General features: G+C 36.5%; 1 protein-coding gene across 1 annotated transcript; it reads left to right on the forward strand.

Moving 5' to 3' along the window:
- prkcda (protein kinase C, delta a) lies at positions 1-18,202 on the forward strand. Its single transcript, XM_087801808.1, has 18 exons — positions 1-111; positions 3,923-4,051; positions 5,940-6,139; positions 6,211-6,277; positions 7,053-7,209; positions 7,670-7,701; positions 8,688-8,773; positions 10,009-10,138; positions 10,213-10,313; positions 10,731-10,827; positions 10,899-11,029; positions 11,675-11,848; positions 11,919-12,010; positions 14,410-14,472; positions 15,623-15,761; positions 15,821-16,009; positions 17,320-17,448; positions 17,512-18,202. The coding sequence occupies exons 2-18, from the start codon at positions 3,943-3,945 to the stop codon at positions 17,665-17,667; spliced, it is 2,052 nt and encodes a 683-aa protein (XP_087657934.1). The 5' UTR covers positions 1-111; positions 3,923-3,942; the 3' UTR covers positions 17,668-18,202.
- The last annotated feature ends 680 nt before the right edge of the window (positions 18,203-18,882 follow it).

The raw sequence follows: 18,882 nt of genomic DNA on the forward strand, positions 1-18,882 counted from the left end.
GTCACACATTGTCGGGGGCGCGCACCACACTTCCTCAATCGACTGAATCAGAGAAAAGAAGAGAAAAGTGTCGTCGGTGAAGAAAGGACGAGTCCAGCAGTTCAGGACGAGGTGAGGACTTTGTCTCGTCTTTACTCTCCGGACTCTGCGGGGTTTCGAGCAAACTTTCCTCGCGGCTCTTCTTCCCGTCATTACGGTAAACTCGGCGGTTGAACCGCCGCGTCTCGGGTGCAGATTCCGCGGCGAAAGTTGTTCTCTGTGAGGCGTTTGGACTCATGGAGGTTCGGAGGCGGGTGGAGGGAGAAGCGAGAGATGAAGCTGTCTTTGGAGAAACATCTTCTTGTCTCGATGACTTGTTGATGGTCGTGTGAGCTAAAAGAAAAAAAAGGATCAGAAGTGATGTTGAGAATGTTTGTGGCTCGATGTCGACACAGTCACAGCTAAGTTCCTCTTCTGACTCTTCTTTAGACACACGAGCTCTGACTTTATTTTCAAGAGAAGCTCACAGTTGTTTGGTAAAAGTGAGGAGATTGTTGAGTATTTGTAGGAACGACCTTCACACTTGGAAATGATGCAAACACTGCTCATGACACTCGTGTGTAATCGACTGAAACACATTTTTATTCATGCAAATATATATTTATATATGTATATTAATAACCTGAGGCGTCATCGAATATATGTATTTTTGTTTGTATTTTTAAATAAAAAAATCCAATGTTGAAAATCCAATTTGAGCCAATATATGTACTGTATATATTTGTTATTTTATATAGGTTATTTTATGTCCTTTTTTAAATTATCCTCTTTTTTTTTTTACATCATTTTGAAGTTTTTTTTCCCTGATGAGATTAGGATGCATGTCTAACTTGGACTCACGCCGATATAAGATAAAATACATACAACGGAATTAAAATGCAAGAGTCACAGAACCACCAAAACAACATTATAAACTCTGCACGCTTGTGTGGAAACTGATCAGGGGGATTGAGACTCTCCGTACAAGATTTAAAATACCAAAAATGAATCTAGAACTGTTGGGAAACACTGAGAAGTAGATTCACGTTTGTCAGAAAGAATCCAGACGGTTACAACATGAACATGGATTTTCCTCTCAAGATTCCAGATGTGGACGAGCGTCAGACTGCGAATGGAAACCTGCACATGGAGAGTCGTGAGCGCGTTCGATTCCTCGATCACACAGTGTGCTGCTTATTGATTGACTCCCTGACAGCCCAGCGGCAGCTGTTGAACATGCTGGTTCAAATCCGCCGCCCGCCCTCTTCCTTTTATGGCATCGACTCAGTCTCCACTGTACTTTTTTTTTTTTTTTTCCCCTGTCTTGCTGTTCCTGTGGGAGTGTGGGCGGGTATGAGTTGAGCTCTGAATACCAGCTGAGGCTCTCTGCATGCTTGTGTTTGGATTAGTGACATGTTGAGGCTCGCCCTCGGACTGAAACACCTCAACTCTTGCTGCCGCAGCCCCCGACGTGAGCTTCTCCATGAGATCACAAACACTGATCGAAGAAACAGCCAGATGCACTGCATGATGCATGTAGCAGAGCAGAAACATTTACTTCCTGGAAAAAAAATCGTTGATTTCATGAATCCTCATTAACGAACGAGGGGCTTCAGGGGCCACATTATATAACTGTGACAGGGGCCACCAAGCCAAAAGAAAGAAGTGATGATTACAAATGGGTAGAACTTTATTCATCCCTCAGGAGGTCTCCTTTGGGAAATTGTTTGTGATATATATATAAATAATATCAAATAATATGATGGGTAAACTTCATTTTAAAAAATGATTAAAAAGGATGTTTTTAAATACGCTTAAGCGGTGATTTAATAAAACATATTATATCATTTACATTCTTTTTATTGAACGATCCTTAAGAAAAACTGTTTACAACAACAACCAAAAATAAAATGCAAAATATTAAACGTATTGTTGGAAGGACGTCATAAAATAAATCGAAATAAGCCTATAGCATACAAGCATGTTGTGTAATATTTAATTTGAAATGCATTACATTGTTAAAAAAAACGATTTCCCAAAGTATTCCTCCAAAGAAATGACCGATAAAAGAGGAAAAAGAAAAGCGTCCCCAAACAAAGGTCTGTAATTACTTAAATTATTAATTTAATGTTAGCCATCAAAAAACATGTAAGGATGAACATTTTTGTAGTGTAACTATCAGTTTATGTATGATGGCCACATAAATGAAGTCTATGTGATACGCATGTGGACTTTACCGCGATCATGACATGACATAAAAAACAAGTATAATAGTAAATTTAAGTACATTTCCAACTCTGTTTTATTCACAATACATGGCCCTGGAAAACTTTGTGAAACATTGTTTTAATGTTCCAAAGTAAGTGTTATATAAATGAAAACATTATATAATATTCAATCAAATGACATCTTAAGCTTATTAAATGATAAATGAAACAAAAACATTAATTTTCATATTGGTTAAGCATTGATATTCAAAATAAATACCCATTTTCACATTAAAATTACATTTTTACGAACTTGAACGCACATTTCTGCTTTTAAACTTCCCTAAAATTATTATTGAAAAAAAATTTATTAGGTAAACAAAATAATCCTTCATTTGAATCTCTCTTCACGGTTAATATTTTTCTGAGACACTCACTTCCTTTTCTGCGAAACTCTGAATGAATAATGAGGATCTCATGTCTTTTATTGTAATTGATGAAGGTTGAAAAACAGAAAGGGTTTCATAGAAACAAGACTTAAACGATAATGGCTCAAATTACCATCCATCCATCCATCCATCCATCCATCCATCCATCCATCCATCCATCCATCCATCCATCCATCCATCCATCCATCCATCCATCCATCCATCCATCCATCCATCCATCCATCCATCCATCCATCCATCCATCCATCCATCCATCCATCCATCCATCCATCCATCCATCCATCCATCCATCCATCCATCCATCCATCCATCCATCCATCCATCCATCCATCCATCCATCCATCCATCCATCCATCCATCCATCCATCCATCCATCCATCCATCCATCCATCCATCCATCCATCCATCCATCCATCCATCCATCCATCCATCCATCCATCCATCCATCCATCCATCCATCCATCCATCCATCCATCCATCCATCCATCCATCCATCCATCCATCCATCCATCCATCCATCCATCCATCCATCCATCCATCCATCCATCCATCCATCCATCCATCCATCCATCCATCCATCCATCCATCCATCCATCCATCCATCCATCCATCCATCCATCCATCCATCCATCCATCCATCCATCCATCCATCCATCCATCCATCCATCCATCCATCCATCCATCCATCCATCCATCCATGTTTTCGACAATTATTTTTAAACCAAATCTGGAGAATTGTAAATTAATTTGGCCAAAAAACACAACTCAAATTCATATTGCTACTCATCTTCAAATCTCTCTTATATGGAATGATAGGAGTGCAAAAAGCGACTGAAAATTGAGACATCGTTAGGAAAAAAAGGGACAAAAATACAATCAAATATATTTAAATGGATATAAATACACTAATTTGTATGTCTAAGGGAGAATAAAAACTCATAATAAAATAAGAAATATTTATATCTTCTTATTTTCTACTTTTCTAAAATTATGAATCAAAAATGAGTAGTGAACAAATATGTACACACAAACTTAAAAACATACATATGTACAAAGTCATTCACGCAAAATCCACTGGCCAAAACATGTTAATACTTAGATGTACATGTATAAACGGTAATGTTATTTAAAATGTAGCATGTTCCCACCGACTGGTTGTGATTTCAGAAAGTTTATCTACGTATACTGAGAACTACTGATCGCTTGTGATATGTGCCAGAAGTGTAACTTAATGTGGGCTCTTCTCAGGGTTCCCGGGTCCGGTTACCATGTCTCCTTTCTTGAGGATCTCCTTCAACGCGTACGACCTGGGCATCCTGCCGGCCCCGGATGACTCGCCCTTCTGTGCCATCAAGATCAAGGAGGCCATGACAACAGGTATCTTGCTCTTACACATCAGTGATTATAGGGTTACATTTTAACAGAACGACCAGCGCTCTAGTTGTTACAAATATTACAATGTAATATTTTAAGAATTTACCTCGAATAATGGAGAATACCCTTTGAGTCTTAGTCCAAAAGAAATTATTAAATTTATGTGGATAATAATTAATTAATTGGCCTCATTAATTAACTATGAAACACTAGTTAGAATAAATCACATTAACTTAAGTCACTACTTGTTTCGTTGTGATTAATGTTCATTTTCTGATCAGAGGCTCTTAAATTGATAATATTAAAATTCCAAAATATTGCAAAGGCGATGTACTTTAATAAGATTTATTGAAAGAAAGGAAGAGAAAAGGAAGAACAGTGAAGAAAAATGTAATGAAATGATAGTGATTGCTTTGATATCATGGAAGGGATCATATTAATTAACCATGAAGTAACTTGAGGTCTTTGATAAGTGCCAACTCTGGGGAAACCTTTACAACGGGCGACATAGCTCAGATGGTAGAGTGGTTGCCTGCAGTCCAAAAGGTTGCAGGTTCAGTCCCAGCTCCAGACAAGCTTGTGTCCCTGAGCAAGACACTTTACCCTGATTGCTCCTGATGGTATACTTGGCGCAAGTGTGCAGCCTACTCCCATCAGTATGTGTGAATGGCTGTAAAAAGCACTACAGAATTTCCCCTCGCGGGACTAAAATGGGATTCTAAATAAAAAAAAAACAAAACTTAGTTTTAGCTAATCTTGCTACTTCAGATCAATCTGAAATAAACCCTCCACACATCAATCTATGTAAGAGTGACAATGTAACAGTTTCTTACGTTGTCAAAATCAGAGAGGATAGCGTGATGACGAAAAGGTGTTTGAGGTTAAGAGGACGTTTCAGGGTATGACAGGTCAGCAAAGGGACAAGAGTTGGAAATATGTGCGATATCGATATTGATGCGATGTTTTTTCCTTCACCTAGAAATTTAGCAGTTGAACACAGGAGCGAGTACTGTAGGGGAGGTCCAGGGGTTTAGAGAAGGAAAATTATGCAATATTTCACCTTTGTTTATTTCCGCGCTTTAGTGCCAGCGCGGAAATCATAAATCTCACCTCCTTGTACACGCACACATAACAGTTTATAAATGACCTGATGCTAACAGCTTAGCTCATTAGCATACGGTGACAATGGAGAGATTTACACTTGGTTGGAAGTTCTGCGATCTTATAAGAAAACGACTTAGACGAGATGAAAAGTACTTACAATATGTTGCTTTAGCAAAAAGGGTTGAAAGAGATGAGCGACTGGATCACTCACGTTTGAGTAGTGCTAATAAGTTAGTCTTACTTCTGTGTATATATTGAGTCAGCAAGACGCGTGGACAAAGTAACCGAGCCTAGCAAGCTGAGACGTAAACGACAACGAGACATAGAAGTACAAATTGACAACTTTACAGAACGTGACACTGATTGGTCAAAGTGTGCATTTAAGGAATGCTTGATTCGACTGATTGATCAATGAAAAATGATTGCACATGTTTTCGATATGCATATCGCACTTTCCAATATCGCGATATTGATAGATCGTGCAGCCCTAGTCGAGAGTGAAGAGGGGAGAGAAGAGTCAAGAGAAGAGAGCGATTTGTATTGCGCCTTCCTTTTAAAGCCATTCTGTCATGCTCCTGGATTCTTGGTCAGATCTGATTCCTCAGCACCCATTGGCTAGAGAGTGGTTTTGATGTTCTCCCTCGGTCCTTAACTTATCATAACTTCCCCAGCTCTAATTAAAGAAACATTACATGTTATGAAACACCAGATTGAAATGCATGTTCTAACATTAAATAGACGTCAAAACACTTCACATACAAATTTTGTGGTTTTCTCTCATCCCAAGAGCGAGGGAAAACTCTGGTTCAGAGGAAGCCCACCATGTACCCGGCCTGGAAGTCCTGCTTTGATGCGCACATATACGAGGGCCGGGTCCTCGAGATCCTACTGATGAAGACGGCGGAGGAGACTCTGGCTGAGGTCACCGTCGGGGTGTCGGTACTCGCTGAGCGCTGCAAGAAGGCCAACGGGCGAGCGGAATTCTGGGTAAGATACTTTGACCCCTGGAACTTTTCTTTGAGGGCAAACGCCAGGATACATGATGCTTGTGTGTTTAGGTGGATCTTCATCCTTCTGGAAAGGTCATGATGGCTGTGCAGTACTTTCTGGAGGGAGCGGACGCTGGTAGAGAATCTTTTTTTAAATCCTTCTAATGTTTATTTAACTGACTTTAATTTACAGGCAATGGTTTGATTGGGTGAAAGTCATTGATTCATGGAGAATTTAATAATAAATATATTAAAGGGCCATATTGTACAATGTGACTGTAGTCACAAGAAGAAGACGCTAACAGGATTTGATAATGAAAAAAAACACGACAATAACAAGAAGAAAGTAAAAGAAACATTATAATGGTTGAATTTAACATTTCAAAGGTTGAAACTTTGAATATTTTTAAAATGAGACAATGTATCATTTTTTAATATTATAATTTAACTATTTAATTTGATACGTCTTTTAATTTGATACGTCTTTTATAATAAAATGATCAATATTAATATAATGTAAGTATTCAAAGAATAATTCAGTGCTTAAAAAACATTTCAATGAAAAAATGAAAATCTCCACCTTTTGAAATGTTAAATTCAACCATTAAATATTCAATAGCACTGATATGTTCCCTCACTGATATAACACTCAAAATATAATGTGTTTATTAAAATGAATCACTTCGGGAAAGAACTGTAAGGAAAACAAGAAACAACAAAGGGAGGAAAAATTGGTAGTTTTGTTTGATTGACATATTCACATATTTCCACGACTCAGCTAATTTGATTCTGGTGTTTTTTACTGAACGTTCCAGAATGTGGGAAAATAAAACGTGATTGAGGATTTGATGTTGTGAAAACATTGATAAAGTAAGACGCAATAATGATTGTTTGAAATGTTTCTTTTGAAGAAAGCAAGCAGGCTGTTAAAGAAGAGGAGACCCCGAACCTGAACCGCAGGAGAGGAGCCATCAAACAAGCCAAGATCCACTTCATCAAGAACCACGAGTTCATCGCCACCTTCTTCAGACAGCCCACCTTCTGCTCCGTGTGCAGAGAGTTTGTGTGGTAGGTTTGGAACGTTTACTGTTAATGATTCTTTAGGTTTAGGATCATATGTCCTTATGTTTCACATATTCTGAAAATATATTTTTCAATGTCAGGTTTATTGAGCTTTTAACACAACATGACCTTTAAGATGAGAGATCCAATGATTATTTAATCCTAATTATCCTCTTTTTAAACACCTTTATTTAGAATATATATATACATATGTATGCATAAAAAATATATGAAACATATATTAAAAGGTTGAATTCTTTTTTGTATTGAATAATTGAAAACATCGAATTCTCAGTATCTTTAAACAATAAAAAATCCAAAATAATTGATTTTGAAAATATTCTTCAAAAAAAAAAAATGTATATAATAAAATATAATTTCACCTGTTTCATTACAACCTTTAATTACACTATTAGAATCAAAAGCAACATTTTCATTTCGGTATTTGTCTCTAATATGTCAACAGGGGCCTCAACAAACAAGGCTACAAATGCAGACGTAAGTATTCTTTAAGTTTATGGTTTAAACATTTCACTGACTCATCAGATGTATAAACTGGACTTGAATACAAAACTCCAAATAAAATGTACAAATATCATGATTACTTGATCATTTTTCTATCGTCAAGATTCCACCCAAAGTATCTGACGATACACAAAAGTACAGTCATCTTTTCAGACACAACAGAAAAAAAGCTACACTTGTTCCAAATCTACAAACGTATATATCTTCATCGCTCACAATTTCTTGGATGTATTTAATAGTTTATATATTTAACGTCTTCAGAGACATGGATTTGACATTACATTTCAAGAACGCCCCAGAGAAGTTTTTGATTTTTTAATATCATCGGTTGGGAAATATACTGCTCACATGTCACACATAGATGATCACATGACACACATAAATGGTCACATGACACGCATAAATGATCACATTACACACTTAGATGATCACATGACACACACAAATGATTATATGACACACATAAATGATTACATCACACAAATTATTACATGACACACATAAATGATGACATGAGGCACATAAATGGTCACATGACATGCATAAATTATGACATGAAACACAGAAATGATCACATGGCACACAGACATGATCACCTGACACACTTAATTTTCACATAAAATGATCACATGACACAATGTTCACCTAAAATGATCGCGTGACTTACATAAACGATGACATGACACACACAAATGAAGTGAACAAAATGATATTCATCTAAATATTTTGTTCCATGAATTGTAAAAGTATGAATGAGGGGCAGAAATAATAATACCAACTGTTCTTCTCTTCACTCCCTTTCAATCCCCAAAAATATCTTGTTTGATCAGTTAAAAATCAGTTCATTATTTGGTTGAATACAGTTGAAGATTATACTTGAGTGATCTATGCAAAAGAACATATTGTAGGATTGTCGAAGTGTACGACAAACCAATTAACTAATTTGTCATGATTTTCAGAGTGTAACGCGGCCATACATAAGAAATGCATCGACAAAATCATCGGCAGATGCACCGGTACTGCTGCCAACAGTCGGGATACGGTGGTACGTAAACATTTTTGCTGCACAGAATGTTCTGCAAGACTTTGCATGTCTGCTGGTGTGGATCTGTGCACCTGTCGTCTTTAACAGTGTTTATTACAGGAATGGAAATGAGTTTTTTACCTTTACTAGGAATTGATATGATACACGTGACGTACTGTAATGGCTTTGGTTCTGACATCAACATTTGTGTCCAGATCAGTGCTTTTTTTTAAAAACAAATCTTCATCGAAAATTAGAATAATACAGATTTTAGATCAGGGATTTGCTGAAACTTAACTAAACCTCCATTTTTACACAATTTAGCTCCAAAATAATACTGACAGAAGGTCACACAGGCCAGGTTTCCCATACGTAATTGTTCTTGAGGAGGTCAGAAGGATGAGGCGCTAAGATACAGATAAATAGGTAATGGTGTGTTTTCTTATAATGTTATAAAATTCCTACGTCCTTGAATGCAACATTCAGGTAGGAGTATCGGTGATTAGGCGTGTTTTATTCCAGTCTCATATTTATATATGTTAATGTATTGCAAAAGTATGAGTTTAATGTAGTTTTATGGATTAATTAGACTCTTCTAAAGATAATTTAATGATAAATGGTTTAGTCATAGTAGTACTACAAACTACTAAAATATCCAAAGGTTGTCGAAAACACAAATGTCTACTTTAATTTAAAAAAAATTGTTGTTGTTTTATTATTTGTAAAAGTCGAGGACATCATTTTCCTGGCATTGATCACTGAGCATTTGATGGCTAAGATGGTTGGTAATCAGCTCCATATTACATCTCCTTCTTAGTGAAGATCTTCTTAAGCCAAGAGTGACTCTTGAGAAACACTTCCTTCTCTAACAGGGTTGTTAAGAGCTCTCCTAAGAAGCTCGTAGCACTTAAGAGCTTACTTAACAAATCGGTAAAACTCACCCAAAGTCTGTCAAAACATTGTACCATGTCTTGTTGCTTTTATTTTAAATCTGTCAAAAGTACAGGCTTGGAGATCCATCCCATCCAGCAATGTAAAGCGGAAAAAAACGGTTCAATATGATAGAGTTGTGACTGAGATGATCAAAGCGACACTCCCAGATTGTAAACTGGGTGTGTCTATAGCATAAGTATGGGTTTTCTGACGGATAAGAGCAAGAGTCGGATGTCCTACATATTAGATAGATGGAGTTTAAGATTAGCTAGATGTCTTCTGTGAATGTCTTTGGAGGTTTGTTTTTTCATTTTATCCTGCAGTTCCAGAAGGAGCGTTTTAAAATCGACATGCCTCACCGGTTCAAGAGTCACAACTACATGAGTCCCACCTTCTGCGACCACTGTGGGAGTCTGTTGTGGGGCCTGGTCAAACAAGGACTCAAATGTGAAGGTACAGCCGAGATAACATTGTCTTCTTATCAGAGCGGGCCTCTGTTTGGTACTGACCTCTCTGTGTGTTGGCAGATTGCTGCATGAACGTCCATCACAAGTGTCAGGACAAAGTGGCCAATCTGTGCGGGATCAACCAGAAGCTTCTGGCCGAGGCACTGACCCAAGTCAGTCAGGTGAGAACCAGGCGCTTCTTCACCTTTAATCGGGTTCTCTGCATCCTTCCAGCTTCATCTTTTCTTGTGCGCAACTGCTTTATTCCCAAATCCAAATAATGACCTTCGTTAATCTGATCATATCCAGTCATGGTGACATCAGAATCAGAAACTTTTATTGCAACTTTCTTCATATCTTAGTCTGAATAGTGTGGCTTTTCTTTAAATTTTTTATTACATCCCTTATATTTATATTTTTAAACTAAGTGTACAAGTAATCAAGTGTGCATGTATATGAGTAATCGAGTATTCAAGTAATGAAGTATACCAGTGTTCGGGTGTACTCAATAAAAATAAATTCAACCTTCCAATACATGATGAAGACGCTGAAGAGAATCTTGGATTTTCAATATTTTCTTTTTTCTTCTTCTTCATTAGAAGTCGTCAACTCGCCGATCGGATCCTAACCTGCCAACTCTGTCGGAAATAGGCATTTACGATGAGGTCAACAAGCTGGCAGATCTGGACATCAGTGGTGAGTGAAGCGGGTCAACACGAAAGAGTCCCAGTTAAAAGACAGGTCATTCCTATTACTGCTCTCTGCAGAAGGGGGTCAGTATGGCCGACTGTGGGAAGGATCGAGCCCGAGACCTCAGTCCCGTCTCACTCACCTGACCCGTGTCAACGTGGACAACTTCATCTTCCATAAGGTTTTGGGGAAAGGCAGCTTTGGAAAGGTAAACAATCAACATTTTGTCCTTTTAGGAAATAAATTGAAGTATACTTTTATAAAGACGTGACTTATTAGGGTTTACACATAATTATGACAACAATGACTTTAAAACTGTTTAATTATTTATCAATCGAAATTTGGTTACAAATCACATTCTTAACCGATTTATTGATGAATGGGGTCACAGATCAAACGATAACACAAGATGAAACATTTAACTCTTGGAGGAATGAACAGAGCTGAAAAAAAATGCCACATGTGAGTGAAAAGGTTTTATTATTATTATTATTTTATGATTATCTTAGTATCTATTTCTTCAACTTAAAATCAATTTATAAATAATAATAATAAACATATGTTAACTTGACATGTGTCATAAAAAAGCTTGTGTGACATTTTAAATATTTTCAGTTAAAAGTTTTTTTTTTTGTTCGGGTTAAATGACATTGACAAAGACATTTAAAAAGGAGGGTGCAGGCCTCAAATAAACGACTGACCGGACGAACAGTTTTTTTTGTTAATCATTTCTTGTTGTAAATGGAGCGTCATTTGACTGAAATCGTCTTCAGGTTCATACCATGAATGTCTCCGGACACAGGTGCTGCTTTTGGCTCTTTGAAATCTTTGAGAGCCTTATATTTCGTCGCAGGTGTTGCTGGCTGAGCTGAAAGGTCGGGGAGAATACTTTGCTGTGAAGGCTCTGAAGAAAGACGTGGTGCTGATGGACGACGACGTGGAATGCACCATGGTGGAGAAGAGAGTGCTGGCTCTGGCCTGGGATAACCCCTTCCTCACTCACCTCTACTCAACCTTCCAGACCAAGGTAGTCTCTCTCTCTCTGCTGCAGCTCCCTCAGCTGGTATTCATCTCACCGTGCCCTCCGATGTCTGCAGGAGCATCTGTTCTTCGTAATGGAGTATTTGAACGGAGGAGATCTGATGTTTCATATACAGGAGAAGGGTCGGTTTGAGCTCTTCAGGACCATGTGAGTCGCACTTTCACTGGGATGTTATTTAGAGAAGCATCTGATGAAGAGCAAAACAGACATTTTCAATAAACATATGCTGGAACTATTTTGAGGCAGTTAATAATAATATTATATATTAATGTTAATTGTGGAACAATCAACCTACTGAAATGAAGAACCTAACCAATGCCAACTTCAAGTATTTAACACTAAAACCTTAAGAATACGTAATAAAATAAGTATAAATGACTTCAAAGATCATGAATTTAAAAATGTACAGACGAGAAAATATTTATTCACATATTGTTCAACAGGGAAATGAAATTAGCTGAAGCATCGAATCAGTAATAATGTGAAAATAAAAGGAAAATACAAGAAACAAGTTTTTATGACACACATGCTGGTCACATGACACCCTTGAATGCTCAAGCACATCACATGCATCATGCTCATACAATGTTTACATGACATGCATAATAATGACATGAATGATCGCATGAAAAAAGTTCAAATGATAAACATAATGATCACATGACAAGCATGGATGACATTATGTAACAAAAATAAAATATCAAATAAATGAAATTATGATTTAAATATTGTTATGAATATTGAAATAAAAAAATAAAATAAAAAACCTTTTAAATGTCAGACAAGCTTGTTATAACAGTCAGCGGAAAACAACACAAAGTATAGATGTCGATGCTAACTTTTCATGCTAACTTCCATGCCAACTGTGCATGCTAACTGTGAATGTTAACTTTTCATGCCAACTGTCCATGCTTACTTTAAATGCCAAGTACCCATGCTAACTTTTCATGCCAGATGCCCATGCTAACTTCTATGCCAACTGTGCATGCTAACTTTTAATGCCAACTATCCATGCTAACTTTTCATGCCAACTGTCCATGTTAGCTTTACATGCCAACTGTCCATGCTAACTTTTAATGCCAACTATCAATACTACCTTTTCAAGCCAACTGTGCATGCTAACTTTTAATGCCAACTATCCATGCTAACTGTCCATGCTAACTTCCATGCCAGATGTCCATGCTAACTTTTAATGTCATCTATCCATTAAACCTTTTCATGCTAACTTCCATGCCAACTGTGCATGCTAACTTTAAATGCCAACTATCCATGCTAACTTTCCATGCTAACTTCCATGCCAACTGTCCATGCTAACTTTTAATGTCATCCATCCATGCCAACTGTCCATGCTAACTTTTCAGGCTAACTGACAAAGCTAATTCCTAAAACAATTCTCATGTCTGTCTGTGAAGAAGTTCTCAATGTTGTGTTAAACTGGATGACGATAAAGGAGCTTTTATTTTGAACCTCTGATTGAGATAAACCTGGATTACAGTTTATAATTTGATTAAAACTTACTGAAACTGAGTGAGATGAGCTTAAAAGAAAAAGACTGCCACAGAAAAATTAATGTTTACCTCTGTCAACCTGTTCTCTCCATTAACCGACCTGTGCTTCAAGTACGATCCATCACATTATCCATCACATCCACCTTGTGCGGATCCGTCTATGAAACCTGCTACTGTTTTTAAGAGAAGGTACCACTTTTCACCACCCACCGCTGCACACCATCAGACTGCAGGAATTCCTCCAAAAAACATACAATAGAGCGATTCTGAGAGGGTGTTGGGTTCACAACTTGAAAGAAACTTTTCCTTTTCAAAAAACAACTTGAACGCACAAATAAAAAAATAAAATAAACTCAAAGAAACTTTTGTTTTCATGGATAGACACATGACGTGTCATTAAAAATAAATAGAAGCTTTTTACATAAATAAATGCATTATATATGAGAGTTTTTTTTACTCTTTCTTCTCACTGTATCCATCCATCACATTATCTCTCATGAATCGATCATAGTTTCTCCATGTCAAACATCTCGCCTCAACGATAAAGTACTTTAAAGACTAAAATCCTGATGACTCAAGAGTTTAAAATACGTATTTTTTCAAGTTTCTTTCTTTGATTTCAATAACGTTTGCTTTAAGTCGCATCTTGCATTACGAGATGTTGCTGGAGGAGAATTTTTGTGAGGGAAAATCTTGATGTTAAAATGATCTTTAAAGAGATAAAACAGACTTCATGTTAAACTTCTTGGTCCAGGTGAGCCAGTCAGAGAGCGTTAAATAAATAAAAGTGCGACTCCAGTCCAAGTCAAATCTTGGCCAGGTTTTTAGGTTTTCATCATCGAGTCATATGGTGGCTCCCTCTTCATCTCAAGACGTGTCACCTGATCTGACTCGGACGACAAAGCGAAGGGAAGCGTGTCTGTATATATATTACATTTCAGGACTCAATCCGTCTCAGGTTTTACATTCTGCAGCGTAATTCACTCGTCTTTTGATCAGCGTTGTCCTTCACACGACTGACTGTCACGTGTCCTCCAGGTTCTACGCAGCCGAGATCCTTTGTGGGCTCCAGTTCCTGCATTCCAGGGGAATAATCTACAGGTGAGAGCACAAGAGTCACATTGAGTGGGTGTGTAGAGGGAAGAATGAAAGAGTGGATCAGTTGTACTTGAATCGTCTGATGAGGTTTAAGTTGGAGAAGGTAAGATAAGATATTCCTTTGTTCTTCCCACAGTGAAGGACATTTGAATTTTCACTGCAGCAAGTTGACAAGATTAAAAAAAGAGCACATTAGATCAAACATATAGTACATGATGTGTACATTACAAACTATATAAAATAAAAACAAAAATTACAAAAATAAACAGTATTGTTAAAGTTGATTTAAATGTCTCCTAAATAGATCTAGACCTAAAATTGTTTAATTATAGTTTACAATTGTTTGATTATAGTTGATAATTGTTTGATTATAGTTGGAAATTGTTTGATTATAGTTGATAATTGTTTGATTATAGTTGGAAAGTTAAAGAAATTGTTTGATTATAGTTTAAAATTGTTTGATTATAGTTGATAATTATTTTATTATAGTTGGAAAGTTAAAAAAAATGTTTGATTATAGTTTAAAATTGTTTGATTATAGTGTAAAATTGTTTGATTATAGTTGGAAAGTTTAAAAAAATTGTTTGATTATAGTTTAAAATTGTTTGATTATAGTTGATAATTGTTTGATTATAGTTAAAAAATTGTTTGATTATAGTGTAAAATTGTTTGATTATAGTTGGAAAGTTGAAAATTGATTGATTATAGTTAAAATAGTTTGATTAAAGTTGCAAATAGTTTGATTATAGTTTAAATTTTTTTTATTTTATTTGAAAAATCAAACGATTACAACTATGATCAAACAATTTTCAACTATAATGAAACTATTTTTTACTTTTAATCGTTTGTTTCAATCTCCTACACATTAAGTGAGACTTGAATCAAATTATCACTTTTTGTCAGAATGTAATCATGACACTATTTACAGATATATTGAACTATTTTTCTACCACCAGAATAAAAAAGGTTTTCTGCTCCTACACTGACAGTGTTGTTCAATTCCAAATAACCAAAACCTCCATTTTGACATTCCACACGAACAAATTAAAAACATAATGTAGAAATAAAATGTAATCTCCACTAAATCTTAGGATTCACTTTACTCATGAACACTAATGTGTTCTTCATCTTAAACCTTATTTTTTGTGTCCAGGGATCTGAAACTAGACAACGTCATGCTGGACCATGAAGGACACATCAAGATCGCAGACTTTGGGATGTGTAAAGAGAATGTTTTTGGAGAAAACCGAGCGACCACGTTCTGTGGAACCCCGGACTACATCGCTCCAGAGGTACACGACCCCCTGATGTGTGTGATCAGATATGAAACATGTGTGGTCCCTTGTCGTAGATCCTTCTGGGTCAGAGCTACTCCTTCTCCGTTGACTGGTGGTCGTTCGGAGTCCTGCTGTACGAGATGCTGGTGGGTCAGTCGCCGTTCCACGGTGACGACGAGGACGAGTTGTTCGAGTCCATCCGCATGGACACGCCACACTTTCCCCGCTGGATCAGCAAGGAGGCCAAGGATCTGATGGAGAAGGTTCGTACCAGAGTTTGGAACATGTTCGTAGGTCTGTTCCGTCAGGAGCCAACATAGGACTGTCAACTATTTGCACCTTTAAAAAAAATACAAGTTTTTTCTGCTTGAGCGTGATCTCTATTACTTTGATCGACAGCTGCTGCTTAAAGACATCGTCTGTCATACTGTGTTAGTGTTGACCTCTGACCCCTGACATTCCATTTATGTCTTTGTTTACGTTAAAATAGTCTCTATCCATTCATCTTGAATTGTCTGTAACTTGTCGACACAGCTGCTTGACTGATGGTACACTTAATTACTTTCTTTCTTTCTTTCTTGACCTTCCTTATTATCCTTTTTTTGTTCTTTCTTGCTTTCACAAAGCGCTTAAACAATCAAAAGCAATATGCAGTTAAAAATACCTACAGATTTAAAAACTCTAAATGTCCAAGACAACATAGGGACAAAAATGACTGTTACTTCATTTTTTTTTCTTTCACTTTAACCTTCTTTCTTTATTTCCTTTCTTTTTCTTCCTTTTTTTCCTTTGTTTCTTTCTTCATTTCCTTTCTCTTATTTCTTTTTTTCCTTTGTCTCTTTTTTCCCTTCCTTATTTTTCTTCTTTCTTTCTTTCTTTTTTCTTTCTCTCTTTCCCTTTCTTATGATCCTTTTCTCTTTCTCTTCCATATTTTCTTCTTCATTATTTTCCTTTCTTTCTTTCCATCTTCCTTTTCCCCTTTCTCCCCTGTCCTTATTTTCCTTTTTTCTTTTTTTTGTTGTTTTCCTTTTTTTCTTTCTTTTACTTTCTTTCTTTCTTTTTTTTTACATTATTCTTCTTTATTTTCTTCCCTTTTTACTTTTATCATCCCTTTTTTTTGCTTATCAGTCTTTCATTTACTTGTATATTTTTCCATTGTGTCTTTCTTCCACTCCGTCCTTTTCCTCCTAACCTTTTCTCTGACTCTTCATTATTTCTTTCTGGTCAGCAAAAGTTTTTCTCAACAACTAAAAAAAATCTTTCACTTTTTCATGAAACATTCATTTCAATTCTCCTCACCTGAGCACCATTCACGTCTGTGGTGTCTGACTTGTTTATTAGTATGTTGTTGTCTTTCACTTACAGAATATATTCTTTTAGTTATCCTATTATGAATCTTTAGAGGGTGGGGGTCAGGGGAACTGGACGAAGAATGGACAAACAAAAAATGGGTTTTAATTAGCGGAAGGTGTGTGTGATTCTTGAAATGTTGAAACGCATGACCACCAGGTTCCAATCGTTCTTCTCTGAATGCTCTGCAAAATTTACATCCCGTCGTCTTATCTGCCTCCAGCTGTTCGAGAGAGATCCCACACGCAGGCTTGGAATTGTGGGAAACATCCGCCAACACTCGTTCTTCAGGACCATCGACTGGTCAGCGCTGGAGAGGAAGGAGGTGGAGCCTCCCTTCAAACCCAAAGTGGTGCGTAGAACACGTTACCCTCGTCGGAGCAAGCGCTGGCATTGACGCTTTGGTTTCTTGCAGAAAGCAGCAAACGACTGCAGCAACTTCGACCGTGAGTTCCTCAGCGAGAAGCCTCGACTCTCCCACAGCGACAAGAACTTGATAGACTCCATGGATCAGGCCGCCTTCGCTGGTTTCTCATTCATCAACCCCAAGATGGAGCGCCTGCTGGAGTAGTGGCTCTGGAGACGCCATGTTTACATTCCGCTTGTAAAGCTTGCTGACTGGGCTGAACCACCTTCAGTATTGTGTGAACTTTTTAAGTGTTCGGGTACATGTGAACATTTTCTGGGCAGAAGCGCTTATGTCGGTGTTTTTATTAGTGTGCATGCGTCCGTGTTGTGAAGTTTTAAAAATAATATAAGGATTCTTCTTCAGTCAAACACCAGGTGGTCCTTCAGCCTGTTTAATGTACTTGTTAAGTGTGGGTTATCTTGAAACATCATGTGTTGATCGTTATTTATTCCCAAAAAAACCTGTCACCTGTCGACTTGATCATCGAGAAGAACAACTGCTGGTGCCATCGGAGGATCAAATGAAAGTGTGAACAGTCAAGGGTACAAAATAAACGTGGTACGTGACTTGAATAGAGGTCAGTGACGTGTACATGAGAGTGTAAATGTTTCTCTTGTAAATTGGTTCTTTATGGATGTACCTTTTTTACCGTGTTCATATTTTATATCACATTAAAAAGCATCATGTGATTTCCTCACCATTCTTCCCTATTTTGACACGTGTATCCCTTTTCCTTTAAGAATCAGCCCTCAGGAGGTTGTTTTATATAGTAGTCACATGCCAGCTGCTATGGCTTATTTACATTTATTTTTATAGCAATTTTCATTAATCAATTTTTTTTAAATTTAAATTACATTGTTCCACACATAATTTAAATTGTTGCTTGCTAAAAATTATTTTAATTATTTTATTTCAGACTGAAATTGTTAGTAGAATTTCCAAATAATAAGCAAATATGCTTTTGTTTTTTAAATATTCTGAAGCAAAAGGAAAAAGCATATATATATAGATATATCTATCTATAGATAGATAGATATGATTTGTATTCAAATAACTAAACGTTTTGCATCACATTATTATTTTCAATAATTGATATTCATATTTTTGTATTGAAAAGTTGAATTATTTTATTAATAAATAATATAATTTATTTATTATAATAATAATAATTAATAATAGAGTTTTGATATTTTAATTCTAAAAAATGTAAACAAATTAATTGTTCCAATTCAATAACGTAATATTGTCACAAAGGAAATGTTAACAAATAAAGTTTTTCTTGGTGCGCTTAATGTGTTTTCATTTTTTAAATACCTGTTTTTTTTTTTATTAAATAACTTCAATCGTAAGTACAATTTTAGATTATTAATTTCTATT

This window comes from Callionymus lyra, chromosome 10 (assembly GCF_982586985.1).
Source record: "Callionymus lyra chromosome 10, fCalLyr1.hap1.1, whole genome shotgun sequence".
NCBI lineage: Eukaryota > Metazoa > Chordata > Actinopteri > Syngnathiformes > Callionymidae > Callionymus > Callionymus lyra.